The 14,966-nt window shown below is 44.8% G+C and overlaps 1 protein-coding gene across 3 annotated transcripts in view; it reads right to left on the minus strand.

Moving 5' to 3' along the window:
• The window catches only part of VEPH1 (ventricular zone expressed PH domain containing 1), a 55,169-nt gene extending 42,739 nt beyond the window's left edge, over positions 1-12,430 (minus strand). For 2 of the 3 annotated variants that reach the window (XM_066325662.1, XM_066325660.1), the window contains exons 1-5: positions 11,590-11,886; positions 9,090-9,159; positions 4,809-5,088; positions 4,181-4,396; positions 1,086-1,260 (exon numbers count right to left, since the gene is read on the minus strand). In XM_066325662.1, coding sequence (XP_066181759.1) covers positions 1,086-1,260; positions 4,181-4,396; positions 4,809-4,946 — 529 coding nt within the window. In that variant the 5' untranslated portion in view covers positions 4,947-5,088; positions 9,090-9,159; positions 11,590-11,886. Of the gene's footprint in view, positions 1-1,085; positions 1,261-4,180; positions 4,397-4,808; positions 5,089-9,089; positions 9,160-11,589; positions 11,887-12,223 lie in introns of those variants that run through there. The other variant, XM_066325661.1, reaches the window with a different exon arrangement.
• Positions 12,431-14,966: the final 2,536 nt, after the last annotated feature.

Consider the following 14,966-nt stretch of genomic DNA (forward strand, 5'->3'; position numbering starts at 1 on the left):
TGGCCCCATCCAGGCTGGAATTCCCAAAGCTGATACCCACAGCAACATCTGCTGGTGGAAGAACAGAAATGCACAGGAAAAAAAGGCACAGAAAAAAAAAAAAGTCACAGAAAATGCACAACTCAGCCGTGCTGAAACCTTCCCTCGTGGGTGCACATCGTTTTCCCCAAAATCATGAATATATTCGCTTTTTCTTTCTCTTACTACCCCACAGTTACAAGTGGCAATGCGTGATGTCAGCACGTTATTAAGCCTTAAAAGCATAAATTTATAAATTAATTAATAAATTAATAAATACGGGATGCACGTGTTTAATTTGAGGGCTTAATAGCTTCACAGCAATGTTCTTTTAATAATTAGTTATTGCTACTTACTGCTATTGCCCCTGCTCAGAGGAGAACACTGATTTTACCACTGCAGTAGCACTGTATTGCAACAAACACTGTGAACTTTATTACTCCAATTCAACTGGAGTTCTCTTTATAGAGGAATGAATATTTTTGGCTTTTTAAACCACAAAAAAAAAAAAAAAAAAAAAAAAAAAAAAAAAAAAAAAAGATTAGCAGCATTGTTCTATATAAAGCTAATAACGCAGGCAAAATGAAAGAACCACTACAAAGCTTTTATATCTTCCATCTGATTTTTTCCACCACAGAATGGGATTAATTTCATCCCCATTTCTCTTCTGGAGCCTTGCCAGTGACACTAAGAGGAAGGATAAGAGCTCATGGCTGGTGCCTCATATCAGGGCTGATAATTTGGAGTCCATTAGCAGGGAATATTAACGAGTACAGATGTATTTCCTGCCCCGTGGGTCAACCAATCCATCCCCAAACCTCCCGAGGAGCAGTAAATTCACATATTCCTCGAGGAAGTCTGTTATTAGAGCGTGATTAATCCATTTGATCACGTTTATAGATATTTCCATCCGTCTGCTTTATAGAGCTCACATGATTTGTTGAAGGGTGGGATTGATCCTGGAGTCTCTCTCCCAACCCCTGATGATTGATTGAGCCTGTAAAAGGATGGTTCTGACTGATGTGGTGACACAGCTGGATTAAACCCAAGCTCAGGGCTGGGCTTACCTTGCAGGACACTCCTGAGGATGGTTTCTGTGTGCTCAGCCAGCAGCTCTGCCTTGGCAATGGCAGCCAAGGACAGGTAACTGGACATGTTCCTGCACAGCTCCTTGTTGCCCCTCTGCAGGAATTTCACTGCCACTGGCACAGCCAAGGCCATCACTGGAGGCCGGTTGTAATTCTGCAAAAACGGCAAAAAAAAAATTGGATATAAAATCCTCGTGGTGGGCAGAGCAGGGAAACCAAAGTCAAAGCAACAAGGAGGGGGGGAAAAAGCAAAAAACTTGTCAAGAAAGGTCGTGTTTTGGTACCAGTGCAGAAGGCAGAGTCAAAGAAAGAGCAAATACAGAAATTTAAATTCCTACTGCAGCAGGAGACGTTAAGAATAGCCCTGGTTTTGTCTTCTGCTAGAGGAAACGGAAGGGCACTGACAAAATATGTGGTGCATAAATAAAAATCAAGTATATAAAATATTAAAAATATAAAGATAGACTATAAAAGATATTTTATCAATAAAATATAAAAATACATATAAAAAAGAAAATATATAAATATTAAAATATTAAAATATAAAAATATAAAAATATTAAAAATATTAAAAATTAAGCACACCAAGTACGTGTAAAAAGACATTTTGTGTTTGGTGCTCCCTGGGATGACAGAGGCTGTATCCACCATCCCAAAGCACAGGAAACACCTTGGAGCAGCCACTCCCAGCCACTGCACTGGGAAACTTGCTCACAGTGCTTTAGTATTGAGCATTAATTATCCTATAATCATTAAGATTTCAAATTTTTTTTTTTTTTTATTTAAACTCCCAGACTGGTTTGGGTTGGAGGGACCTTAAAGATCATCCCATTCCACCTTCCACCGTCCCAGAGTGATCCAAGCCCCAATGTCCCTTGGACACTTCCAGGGATCCAGGGGCAGGCACAGCTTCTCTGGGACCCTCCAGCCAATTCTTCTGAACACTTGGAGATTTTTCAAGAGTGCAAACTCCTCTTCCTAAAATGGCCCCAAGCTTCTGGGATCTCTGGGTCCCTGAGTTGTACACTGGGCTTTTGGAATCAAGGTCAGACAAGGTTTTCTGCTGTTCTTCACACAGAAAATTGTGTGTACAAACCACACACATCCACTGCCTTGCTCAATCCCCACAGCAGCAGGACACATCTGTGTGTGACTGAGCACCCACATTCCCTCTGGAGCCTCCTTAACCAGGGCTGGCCTCTCCTCTCCACTCAGCTCTGAGCAGCTCTTTGAAACTGGAGCACATCCCTGATGCTGAAAATAATCCTGCAATGTGATTATGTCTCATTAGCAGCTGAAATCCCAGGCAACCCCTGGAACCCAGATGTTTCAGACAGCGACAGAACAGTGAGAAGGAAGGCACAGCAGACTTTCTGGAGGTTCATTCTGGAGCGGCTCTGAAGAGAATAAATTTAGACTGAGAGACCCCAAATCTGTTTTTCCACAGAGTTTGAGTGGCTCTGAGGATTTTCCCTCGGAACAGAGACTTGCCAAGGGGTGGACACTCCCTTCCAGAGACCCCTGAGGGAAAAGGGGCTGCAGCCACCCCTTGGTGTCAAGACAGATAATTCTGGCAGCTGCCATATGACCAAAAGCTGCATCTTTAATGAGAAAAGCCCTTCAAATAAACGGAGCTTTCTGCAGCAGCATGTTTAAATCAACATAATGCCTCGTTATGTTTGGCTGAGACACCACGGAGCAGGAGCCAAACGCTGCTCCAAGTTATTGCTCTGCTACTCCACACAAAGAATGGGAAGATAAGGCTTGGCTCTCTCACTAGGATTTAAAAGATCTAAGAAAATTCCAAAGAACAATTCTTATTTTTTTTCCCCCCCACCAACCCTTACAATAAAGATAAAACCCTTAGTTAAGAAAGGGTTTGAATGCAGAGGGAAGGAGAAAGGTTTCGTTTGTTCCATGATAAACATCAGGGCAGGAAGGCACACTTGGAAAATGTGGAGGTGACAATGAAGAGCAGATTTCAATAAAGTGATACAGTGATGTTTGCAAACCTTGGGGACCTCCCTGCTGCTGATATCAACAGAGACCTGCCTGAGATCCAGCCCAGCTGGCAGATACTCATTCTTGTTCCAACTGTCCCCCACATCTGCTGGAAAACCTCATTTTATACCTTTTTTTTTTTTTTTTTTTTTTTTTTTTTTTTTTTTTTTTTTAATGCAAAGGAACTTGCCAATAAAAGCTCTGCTTTAGGAAGCAGCAAATGTCCTTTTATAACTCATCCCTGGCAGTGCCCAAGGCCAGGCTGGACAGGGATTGGAGCAGCCTGGGACACTGGGAGGTGCTTTTAGGTCCTTCCATCCAAAATCCATTCCATGATTCTATGAGTTACCTCAATGATTTCAAGAGAGGAGAGATCAGAACAGTGCAATTCCCTGAGCTCCTAGTTTTAAACATAACCACCCACAAGCGCCCCAAAAGAGAGTTACAAAAACATTTTCTTAAAAAATAAAACTCAGTTGGCAACAAGAGCACTCCTGCTTTCAGCCCAACTCTGTTGGAGCCCTGGGCACTGAGGATTCCAGCCTTTCTGTGCTCACAGCACTGACCCCTGAGCAAACACTGCACTGACCTGAGGCCGTGGAAAAGGCTCCCAAAATTGAGTGACAGCCCTGGGATTGTGGGTGTGGGGTTTGGATAGAAGTGTGGGATATCACAGGGTGGGAAACTCAGAGTTTGAAGGCTTAGAATACAGTAATATATATAAAGCAAGATGGAGGCTTTAGGGCAGAGGCTGAGTCCTTCTTTTTCACCTTCTTCTCCATGGCTCTGGGTTGGGTTTTGTAATTGGGTAGAAAAATCCTCATTGAGGGCCACGGGTGGTTGATTATTGGGTTAAAAGTAAAAATAATTTAGGTATCATTTCTTAATTGGACATTTTATCCTTAAAAGGCCTTGGAGAGAGAGAGAGATAGAGGCCATTTGTAGTTTGTTAGCATGAAGTGCTGTAGAACTCATGGTTTGGGACACTGTGACATAGATAAGAATTAACAAACATCTCGAGCATTTAAATCCCGACTCCGGCAAAAAGAAGCTAAAACTCCACCCAGCTCTACCTGCAGGATACAGCTCATGATGTCAGATGCAATTTTGGCGTGTGGGGCATCCTCATCTCTGCCAGAAGCCCCCAGGTTGTGCTCCAGGCAGGACTCCCAGAGGGCCACCAGGGCTCGGCCGTGCCTCTCGATGGACGCCGTCTCCCTGATGGCCGTGGTGATCCTGGTGATGCAGATCTCCACCACAGCCTGGTCGTTGTCGTTGGTCTGGTAGTCCTGGGCCGCAACAAAACACATCTGTCTGCGAGTTGGTTTGCCAGGACCCCATAAAATTAAGGTTTTGGATCATTTTCCCGTATCCACCTTTACAACAAACTTTCGGCGTGATAGAACTCTGGAGTTTGTCATCCCCCAGGTCTTAATTCTCATTACTGGGAAGGTATGGACCCCTGTAATCTCCTATAATCTTTATTATGCTTTAAAGAGCTATTTAATAAAAAAGCTATTTTAAGGATGGACTTGAAATATCTTTGAAGATGGTGGGAACTGGATTTTGTCAGCATATTTTTAAATATTTTGCTCTGTCCTTCAAGTCTTATCACAAATCTAAATTGTTTATATCCTCCCCCTTATTTATACAATATAATCTCATTTTTAAAAAATATATTAAGGACACTGTTTCACTTACTGCAGCTGAACTAATGATTCTGATCTGTTCAAGAGCTTCAGAGAGGCTTCCTTCAATCTCAGCATCCTCCAGGGAGAAGAGATCCCCTGCCCGGGACAGGTCCTTCTGTGCCAAAACCAGCCCAAAGAGATGATGCATGGCCCTGCTCAGCCACCCTCTGCAGGCACACGGGCATGGGCAGCTCAGCTGGGGACAAAACAGGAACAATCCTGGCCAGGAGGGATCAGTTTAATAGGAAGGATAAATCTGGGCTGTATTTCGAGGCTTCTCTGGCCCCAGTCTAAAAGAAAACAATAAAAAAAAAAAAAAAAAAAAAAAAAAAAAAAAAAAAAAAAAAAAGAAGACAAGAAGAAGGAAGAAGACAAGGACAAGAAGAAGGAAGAAGACAAGAAGAAGAATAATCAGCAAATGCATTGATGGACACATTCCAGTTCAGCAAAGATTTTAAAATGTGTGTGAAAGCGTCAGACAGGACCCCCTGAGCCAAGGACATCCTTGAGCACGTTCATGAACTGTGGGAACTTTTACCTTCAAACGCTAAGTAGAAATTAGGTTAAACAAAAATATATAATTACTGAAAAATAATTTTAAAAAATGCATAATAACTGAACCCAAGGTTTTCTTCCTTTCTGTGCATGTTACCTGAGCAGGCTGGTGCCTGGACCAGCTGCTGAAGGTTCCAAACCTCTTTCCCTGGTCAGGAGCAGAGCTTGAGGAGGAGGGTGAAGCCTCTTCCTTTGTTTCCTGGGTTATTGCGTCTCGACTCCAGAAAAATATTATTAGCAAGATTGAGACGATAACGAGCTTTGTTTAGAAAAAACTATCCCTTTTGTTGCCAAGATGATCCCCAGGGGCTTTTAAACTGGTGTAAAACAAAGCCTTGGCTGAGGTGAAACTGCTCCTCTCCTTGGCTGAGGAATGGAGTGAGGCTGGGCCAGGCTCACACCGTGGGAAGTGTCCTGCACTTGAGTCCTAAAACTCTGCTTAGGTCCCACGTGGAGTCACTCTGGGTGTCACCTCCTCTGGATTCTTCTCTGGAGTTGACAAAGCCACAAGATACATCACTTATAATTATTATTTGAGATATGGAGTACCCTTAATCCCTATTTTATTCTCTTTTTCAGGGAAAAAAAAAAAAAGACTCAACTATAATCATAGAATCACAGAACTTTAAAGAGTCAGGAGGGACCTTAAAGCCCATCCAGTCCCAAGCCCTGCCAAGGGCTGGGCCACCTCCCACTAGCCCAGGTTGCCCAAGGCCTTACCCAGCCTGGCTTTGAACACTGCCAGGGTTGGAATAACCACAAAAAGGGCAAAACCAAAGCAAAATCTTGAGAACCTTCTGGAAGCAACTCCCTGGAACCATCTCTATTTTAACAGGCAGCACATTGCACTTGCTCATGCCACAAGGCAGGGCTGTTGGAACTCCCCCAGCTCTGTCCATCCCATTCCACAGGACTCTCAATTTCAGCAGGCAGCAGCAGAAAGGAGCTGAGACTGCAAATCCCGAGGCACAAATCACCCACCTGAACCACAGGGTTAGTGGGAGCTCAGATACTCTCACCCTGCTCACACACTCAGCCATTCCCAACTCCAAAAACAAAAGCTCAGAAAGCCTCAGACACAGATTTTTAATTCTTTTTTTCTTTCTTTTCTTTTTACCTGCTTGGCATCCCCCCGGGCCATCCTCAGGGATGGGGACAGGTGCTCTGGGGACAAAGCCTGCCCCTTTCCTCCTCTCCCCCCGGGCAGCATCCAGGGGCAGGGGCAGCAGAAAGCCGGGGAGGGATCCCGGAGCTGCTCCTTGCAGGAAAAGCATCCCAGGAATGCAGACTAAAGCAGCCTAAAAGTTACCCGTGGCTCCGTCAGGTGACTGAGGGAACCCAAATGCAGGGAGGGTTATCTCTCAATGAGCTGCTCTGTTTCCAGGGCAAAATACAAAGCCTGCTCCACTCGAGGGCAGTTGTTTTTGAATAGAGGGAACAGAACTCTCTGTGTTAGTGGAAAGCTATCCTTCCCTGGGAAGGAGGGGAAACAGCCCTGGGTAAGCTCACGCTGCTGGAAAGAGAGAGAACAAGTGAACAGCCTTGCTGGAGAGGAGATTTCCTGGCCGAAGGAATAAATGCTGTCGTTCTGCAGCCTTTACACGAGCACAAAAGAGGGTCTGAGGTTTGCTTTGGCTTTTAACGTGAGCCTCAGGAGCAGCACAACAAAAATGTGCCCACAAAACGCAGAGAAGTGCTCCAGGAAAGAAGGTCCCTCGAGCTCTCCCTTTGATCAGCTGCTCTGAAACACTGCAGCCCCTTCTGCGGGAGCTTCATCATCCTCCTGGGTCCCTTCCAGCTCAGGATATCCCCTGAGCCTTGGGAATATCATTGGCCTTTTGCAAATGATCCTCCCCAGGGTGTGCTCCTGCACAGCAGTTTCTCAGAGAGATCCTGAGCTCCACCTGAACAGAGAATTTTATGTGAGTTTTATAGACAACAGTCAGGATAATGCAGAAAAACATTTATTTGTTGTGAGCTCTTGGAAATGGAATTATAGCAAATCCTCTTAATGCTCACATTGTGTAACAGTGCTGGAAATACTTCCCTTGCATCAGCATTAAAGAGAATTGTTCCTTAAGCATTTCCTTGCTCACTACAAGATTTGCTATTAATAGGCAGCAGGCACTGAGCAAGAGGGAAAACAAATCATGTGCCTTATAAAACGTCATTTTAAAATTTTCTGTTTTAAAAGGCTCAAGCTGGGCAATAAGATTGCTTCAGGGTGCAGTTCCTGAGGTGTCTCATCACCTTGAATCTCCATCAGCTCGACTCCACCCCACCCAGCAGAGTTCTCTCACCTGCTGCATTGGTGTCCCACGCACAGAAGGAATGGAAAAGGCAAAGGGTTTGGCCAAAGCTCCTCCATCCTGCCCAGATCCCCCTGGCACTGCATCAGAGGGGATTCACAGCAGGAATTTGCACCTTTCCAAGGCCAGAACGTGGGGAGCAAAGCAGGAACTCCAGCGCTTGGAACAAACTTCAAGTCATGGTTGTGCAGGAAAAACCCCTCAGCTTGGAACACAAGCCACTTGCCCTGGTTCTGGTGCAGTCCCACATTAATTCCAAGGTTTGATCTGATTTTCAACACCTCCTTTTTTTCCCTTTTCATGCCGAGCTGAAAGTGCCACCCTTTCCCTGGGACCTTGAAGCTGCTCCCCTCCAAGGTGAGTCTCTCCACTTGCTGCAGGCACAGCATTCTTACCAAAGCTCCTTATCACAAGCAATCAGAATAAAAGCCAGCCTGGCAGGTTTCAGAGCGTGAAGCTACTGAATTGGTCTGTTTGCAAAATAATTCCCCCAATAACAGAAGATTAACAATAAAAAATTCTATGTAAAAGGGCTGTTGGACCTAAAGGCATCCAAAAGGCAATTGAACTCGAGCTGAAAGGCTGAGCCTTACGGTTTATCAGGAGCTTAGTTTCTGCAGAATGACATTAGAAGGACAGGAAAAAAGTCTCTCTTGAGCCAAAGAGGAAGAGAGAAGATAAGTTTTTTTTATATTTACAGTGAAGGAAATTCTACAAGTAAATAATTTCCTTCACTTCCAAAAGGCTTGAAATGTAAATCCAGCTGCTTGATTTTCTGGGTGTTATCCCACTGAAAACAGAAACACGAACCTCAAACAATTGTGCAATGACATTTTTTATCTAGCTCTGTGCCACACAACAGCCATGAGGAAAGCCTTCACTCTGTTTAAGGAATTTCAGGGAACTCAGGCCACTGGAGTTTGTGTTAAATGAACCTTGACAGGATTTTCTGGTTTCTCCCTTGCTGGAGCTGCAGAGAGGACAGGGATGATCCCAACCCAGCCCAGGCAGGGTTCCCAAGGAAATGCAATTAATTAGCAGAGTCCCATCCTCTGTGTGACCCCAGTTTGCCATCCCCAGATGCTGCAGCACAACTCCCACACGGAATTTCTCATTCCCCACGGAAAGGCTGAGCCACCAAAGGTGCCAAAGCTCTTTGCAAAACACAAGACCATGCTCAATTTTCTGAAATCTTCAAAAATCCCAAAGGTATAGAATGAGCACCTGGTGCAAAAAAAATGTAACTTCAAGTGTCCAGTAAATTCCATGGGAGAGGAAAGTGAGCTGGGAATTCCCTCAAACTGGAGAGACTCGTGTTGGAGAACTGGGAGCTGTTTTATCGTGGTCATCCTGGGCTCAACACAGCCCAGAGCTTTGAGTAAAATGAAATAAAATCTTCAAAAGGAAACAAAAACTCTCTTCCTTACCTCGCAGCCGTGTTGCCATGCTAAACTCATGGATTACACAGAGTTCTCTGGATGCCTTGGCTGAAAGGCACTGGGGGAAAAACAGAAGGAAAAGAGTGTTAGTGACTCTTTGCCTTTCCAGACTGTAAAATTCCCCTCAGGAATGACTGGTTTGCACCAAACAGGGTTTAATCCTCATGACCTGGGCTCTTAAAGGCCAGGAGAGCAGCTCTGCTGAGCCCTGGGCTGGTGTTAGTCACATGTGCACGGGGTGAATGGAGCACGTTTGGATTTCCATGCTCTGGAGATAAACGTTTGCAACGACTGCATATTTACTTTTAGTTTCCTTTTCCATGAATAGCAGGAAGATTTTGAAGTGTCTTCCAAGAAAAAAAATTGAATTTCAGGTGGAATTCCCTTCTGTTGAAATTCTTCCTCCCCATCTTACCAGGGAAAAATTTGTGGAATTTCTGTCTCAAAGAGTTACAGAAGTTTGTAATATTGCCAAGACTGCTGGATGCTTCCTTCCCCCTCCAACACTGACCCAGGGCAAAAAAAAAAAAAAAAAAGCCTGGATACATTTCCCAAAAACATCCACATATGCAATTCATAGACAGGAATATTACAAGATATCTCAGAGAACTTTTCCCCTCCGTGTTGCACTAATCAAAATTTATTTTATTTTTACACTTGGAAAGCATTCACTCCCTAAAACAGAGCTTCCTTTCAAAACTTGGAAATAAAGTTCTCACATTTTTCAGTGAAAGAAAAGGATTAAAGATTATATTGAGAGAGCATCATTTTCACACAGGGTGAATAGACTACAGCAGTTCCCATGGGATCAGCTGCATATATTTAAAATCTTCCCACAACACAACCATTGTTTCCTATGAGCCTCTCTCTTTTTTTTTCCTGTCAGGACAGGTTTCCACACTTCACATCCCTTGAAATCCCTTGGATGCTGAGCTGGACCAGATGATGAAATGATCAATCATGAAGTCCATTGATTAATTTTAACCCCTAAAATTAATTTTAGGGGTTAAAACTGTTTTTTTTTTTTTTTACTAATGGAACACCTCGTTGCAGTGCTGGGAGCTGAGCTGATTTCAGCATCCAGCTCCTGGACACAAGGAACCTGTGTCCCTGTGGAGGCCACTGCAGGACAACCAGGAATTACAGAGCCTTTGGAGAGATATCTCCTGCCGGAATTCCAGGGCTGTGCCACCACCCAGAGCCTGAAGGCAGCTCAGGGCCCTTCCAGACGTGTGAATATTCTCCCCTGTGATGAACTGGTCTGAGCAGCAGTTTCATAGGTCAGAATCTGCCTGAACTGAGCCAGATCTCACCCAGCTCCGAGGTAATTTTGGCTGCACAACCCTTGCAGAAGCCACTGCTGCAGAGGGGTAAGAATGTTCTCAGGAACTCGCCAACTTCCACTGCTGCAAACGCACAGCTTGATCAATTTTTTAATATAAATAAATGACTCGATAATCTGGGTGCTGTCGAGACAGTTTTCTCTGATTTTCAATCTATAAGAAATCATAGTTGGCTGCTGGTCCAGTGCACACTGATGCTTTATATAACACTTCATAAGACTTAGCATTTTTAACATCAGTAAGGCAGATCTGTAAGAATTCCATGTTTAAATGTCTCTGTGATATTAAAACATTAGGCTAAACTAAACAACACAGTGCTAAGATGGAATGAATTTCTTCATAATAAACACCAGTTCCATCCCTGTCACAGTGATCTGTCAAAAGCTGCTCATTTTTAACCATTTTCATTGCTTAATGAGCTTTTGGATCTGTGGCTTATTTTCAAGACTGCAGTGATGGTACAGAAAATCGTTTGGCTTAAAATTTTACAAAGGGAATAATGTGTCTTTCTGTCTAAAAAGAGTGAAGGAGGAAATGGGGCAAAGAATTAGGGTCAGAATACAAGAAGCCTGTCATGCAAAATGCCACTCTGGCAGGGAAGATTGGACTAGAGCAGTAAATAAATGCAAAAATCACTGAACCTCAAAGTCTCCTGAAGCAGCAGTCAGCAGACAAGCACTGAACGTCCTGAAGTTCCTCCCAGGACCTGGCAATCCCCCCCAGTGTCTCTCCAGCGGGTGATTTTATAGGACCAGCAGCTCCCCAGTCTGCCAAGATTCCCCCAAAGCAAGGCTTGAATTCTGGAGCCCAGGGACAAAGTTTCCCCAGGCACAGTGAGGGGAAGGAGGCAGCTGAGCCCCAGGAGGAGGATCCAGGGGCTCTGCAGGTCCATGTCCCACACACAGACATTGCTTTTTTCCTTTCCTGGCAGCTCCAGGCATCACTGTAATGCATTTCTACATCTCACACCCACAGCTCCCGCAGTCAGAGAAACCCGGGAACAGCCACGCCGTTAACGAACCACATTCCCTCCCAAAACCTCCTCCATTATTTAACACCCAGCCCTGCTCCTCCCCTCCCCTCCTCGCAGGGATTTATTCATTATTCAAACTGTTACGCGAACACACAATTTAAGTTATTCATACCTCTCAGAAGCGAGACCTCGGCAAAAGCCATGAATAATTGATGGCAAATTGAGGCTCTTTAGAGAAATTCGGATGGGCTCCATCCCAGCTGCCAGTGCCCCTTCCATCCCCCTGGCTCTGGTATGTGAGCGAGGCTGCTGGCGGGTGCTCAGCCCTGTCAACCCGACCGTACAGTCTATTCAGTTACCCTGGAGTTGTCATGTGGAATCAAGCAAACAAATATCTCCTCTCCCTCCGCCCCAAGCCCGGCGCTGGAAAACACATCAGGAATAATTCCTCACCCAGCTTAACTTGGGCAGCAGCCTCGAGTGAAAGTGCTTCCCAGCTCGATGCGGAATTTGAATTAGTTAAAAGGATTTATCAACAGCCAGTGGTTACATTCAGTTAATTAATAACCTGCTTAAGAGTAACAAGGAAATTGCAGAAGTTAATATTACTTATGGGGCCTCTTCTCGAAGGCTGGAGCCTGTCAGTGCCTCTGGAAGAACTTTAGCCAAAGGAAAAGGCAGGGAAGAGCAGGACACTGAGGAACTGCAGCCTTTCATCCGACACTTGTGGCATCTCAGCAGCTCCTGGACCTCAGCCAGCCCTTCCAAAGGGACCTGCCCGGGTGGGACCTGTGCCCAGGACCTACCTGAGCACCTCCAGAGCTTGGCAGCTGTCACAGAAACAATCTCCAAAGCATTCCAGAGGCTTGTGTTTGTTCCACACACACCTGAGCCTTCCCCATCAAACATGTCAGGACTTCTCCCCTTAACTTCCCTCTGACAAATCAATTCCACATTCCCACCAAGTCGAGCTTAACTAAAACCGACCCCAAGGATCTGAGCTTGGCTGTGTCCTCCTCTCCTGGGAGAGCACAGGAGCAAACCCCCACTGGGAGTGTCCCAGCAAGGACATTCTTCTAATAACAGCCAAAGAAATATCAAAGGAACCAACTGGGAACAGCCAAGTGTAAGGTCAAGCACCCTTGGGCAGCTGCTGGGAGAAAGGAAAGCCTGTTTGCCCAAAGATAATGAGGAGAAACGTTTGTACAACACTTGTTAAGGCTTTTGTAATACTGAAGGAGTTCATAAATTACAGGGTTTTTTTTTAAAAATCAGCTCCCTAGAATACACATTCAGTCACACAGGTCCTCAGTCTTGATGGCAATTCCTCCTAATGGCTTTTTTGCTCCTGTTCATTGCACCACAGCCTGGGCAATCAAATACAGAATTAATGGGGGGTGAACACATTCTTTTAACGATGTTAAAGTTGTTGTTGTTATTGTCTTTTAAGGGAAATCCAATTGTGTGTTTCCTACATCTTCCTTTTAGCTCAGGAAGGACAGGAACACAGCTGGCTTCTCTCCCACTTCTGTAAAATACCTTGTGAGATGATGGCAGGACAGAAATATTCTCACTCTGAAATTCATTTTCTAAAGAAGAAGTTTCAATATAATAAATTTCACAGGGCAGGCTGGTCTGACTCAGAGAGCACAAACGGGGTTGGATTTTACTTCTGCATCTGAGAATTACTTTAGTCATTATACAGCAGGAATTCAGAGCTTCCTTTGCTCACCATGAACCTAATTTTGACTTCGAATAGCAACCAAAAATCACCCAGAGATTGTGGATTCCCCATCTCTGGAAGTGTCCAAGGCCAGGCTGGACTGTGCTGGGAGCAGCCTGGGATAGTGGAAGGTGCTCGTGGCAGGGGGTGGAACAAGATGAGCTTTAAAGTCTTTGCTGTAATCATAAGACAAACCAAGATGTTGTGGTAATAAAACAAAAAAGTTCACACACATCTTTCCCTAGCTGAAAAAAAAAAAGAGAGTTTACTTTATGAAAATAGGTTTTTCCCCCATCCTAGAAAACAAGAATTTTGTTTTAACTTTCATTATAACAGCTACAGTGAATGACGCCCTTTTTCAGCAAAGCCCTGAAAATATTTATTTTGTTAGACTTTTAAAAACAAACATCTTGTTAGGGAAGAGACAGGCTATTGTTCTCCCTCCAACTAATTGGGGAAAAGCAACAGAATATTCCATATTCATTACATTTCACCAAAATGACTCATGTTATCTTCCACCCAGACAAAGTGTTTTAATTTTAATAACGACAATGCCGACAGCTACAATACTGTTCTTGCAGAAGTTTGCTTGTAAATAATTAACAATTGTTGTATAATGACAGAGGGGGGGTTGATAGCTCTATTAATTTCACAGTCAGGCTGGAGTCTCTTTAATTTTGGGTATTCATAAGAACCCACTCCCCTCCCAACATTAAAGGCTAATGGCAAAATCAGGTTTATGACCCTGCAGCCCGTCCCAATGCCCAAATCCTGTTGTGTGCCAGGAATCAGCTGTGGAAAACCACAGAGAATTGTGCAGGACTCACGGATCACACCTCCAGAGGGTTTCAGTTTGGCTAATAATTGTCTGGGTTTGAGGCTGAAATGTGGGATGGGATAAATAACGAGTTTCAAACCCTGCTCTGTGCTGGGGTGGCCTCAGCAGGGGACAGACCCAGGACAGGGCACCACTTATTAATGGCCTTTAAAAATGTGCACTCCAAGGCTGGCCAAGCAGGACACCCGTGAATGTTCCTTTAATCCACTCATATCCTTAAAACCAGGCAACATTCCCCTGATTCTGATGGAATCAAGGGACACAAATGCCTTGAGGACCTTGTAAAGGTTTCTCTTGTTTCCATACCAAGTCTTTCTTACTCTTCAGTTTCCAGCCTCAGGCACAGCCCCTGCTGAAATTAAAAGAGGTTTTCCCCGAATAAAACCCTGGGATTATGACCCAGGTCTTGGAGGAGGCAAAGCCTGCCCAGCCCTGGCACTGCTGTTCGGGTTTGCAGGTGGGTATTGCCTGCTGCAATGCTCAGAGCTCATTAACAGCTGCCCTGCTCCAAAGGCTCATTTGCATCTCAAACCCAACATCTGCTGCGCCATCGTGGTGATAAAGTTTATCACGAATGGGGAAACTCCGCATACTCATTTCTTTATAACGACTGCTGGTTCAGAGAGGGCTCTAAAATACTCACAAGCAACAACAAAAAAGTCACTCCAGCCTCCCTCTGGACAAACTCAAACCACCCCCAGCCTCGTTTTTACATCCCCACACACCTTCACATTTCACATCTCAGGTAACATTTTCATTAAGCACCCGCATCACTTCCCCGCTGAGCCGGTATTTTATGACTTCGGGCATCTCCTTCCACCGGCTTTGCTTTCCGCCGGACAGGGCTTCCTTAATTGAGCTGCATAGTTTATGAAGTGCGCTAATTGAGCTGCAGAACTCCGCTGCTGCCGGGGTTTCAGAGCCTGAACCCGACACAACATCGAGCCCTGGGTCGGTGCCACCGGAGCTGCAGCTCCGCAAGTCAAGG

The sequence above is a fragment of the Sylvia atricapilla genome, chromosome 10 (assembly GCF_009819655.1).
Source record: "Sylvia atricapilla isolate bSylAtr1 chromosome 10, bSylAtr1.pri, whole genome shotgun sequence".
In the NCBI taxonomy this organism is placed as follows: domain Eukaryota; kingdom Metazoa; phylum Chordata; class Aves; order Passeriformes; family Sylviidae; genus Sylvia; species Sylvia atricapilla.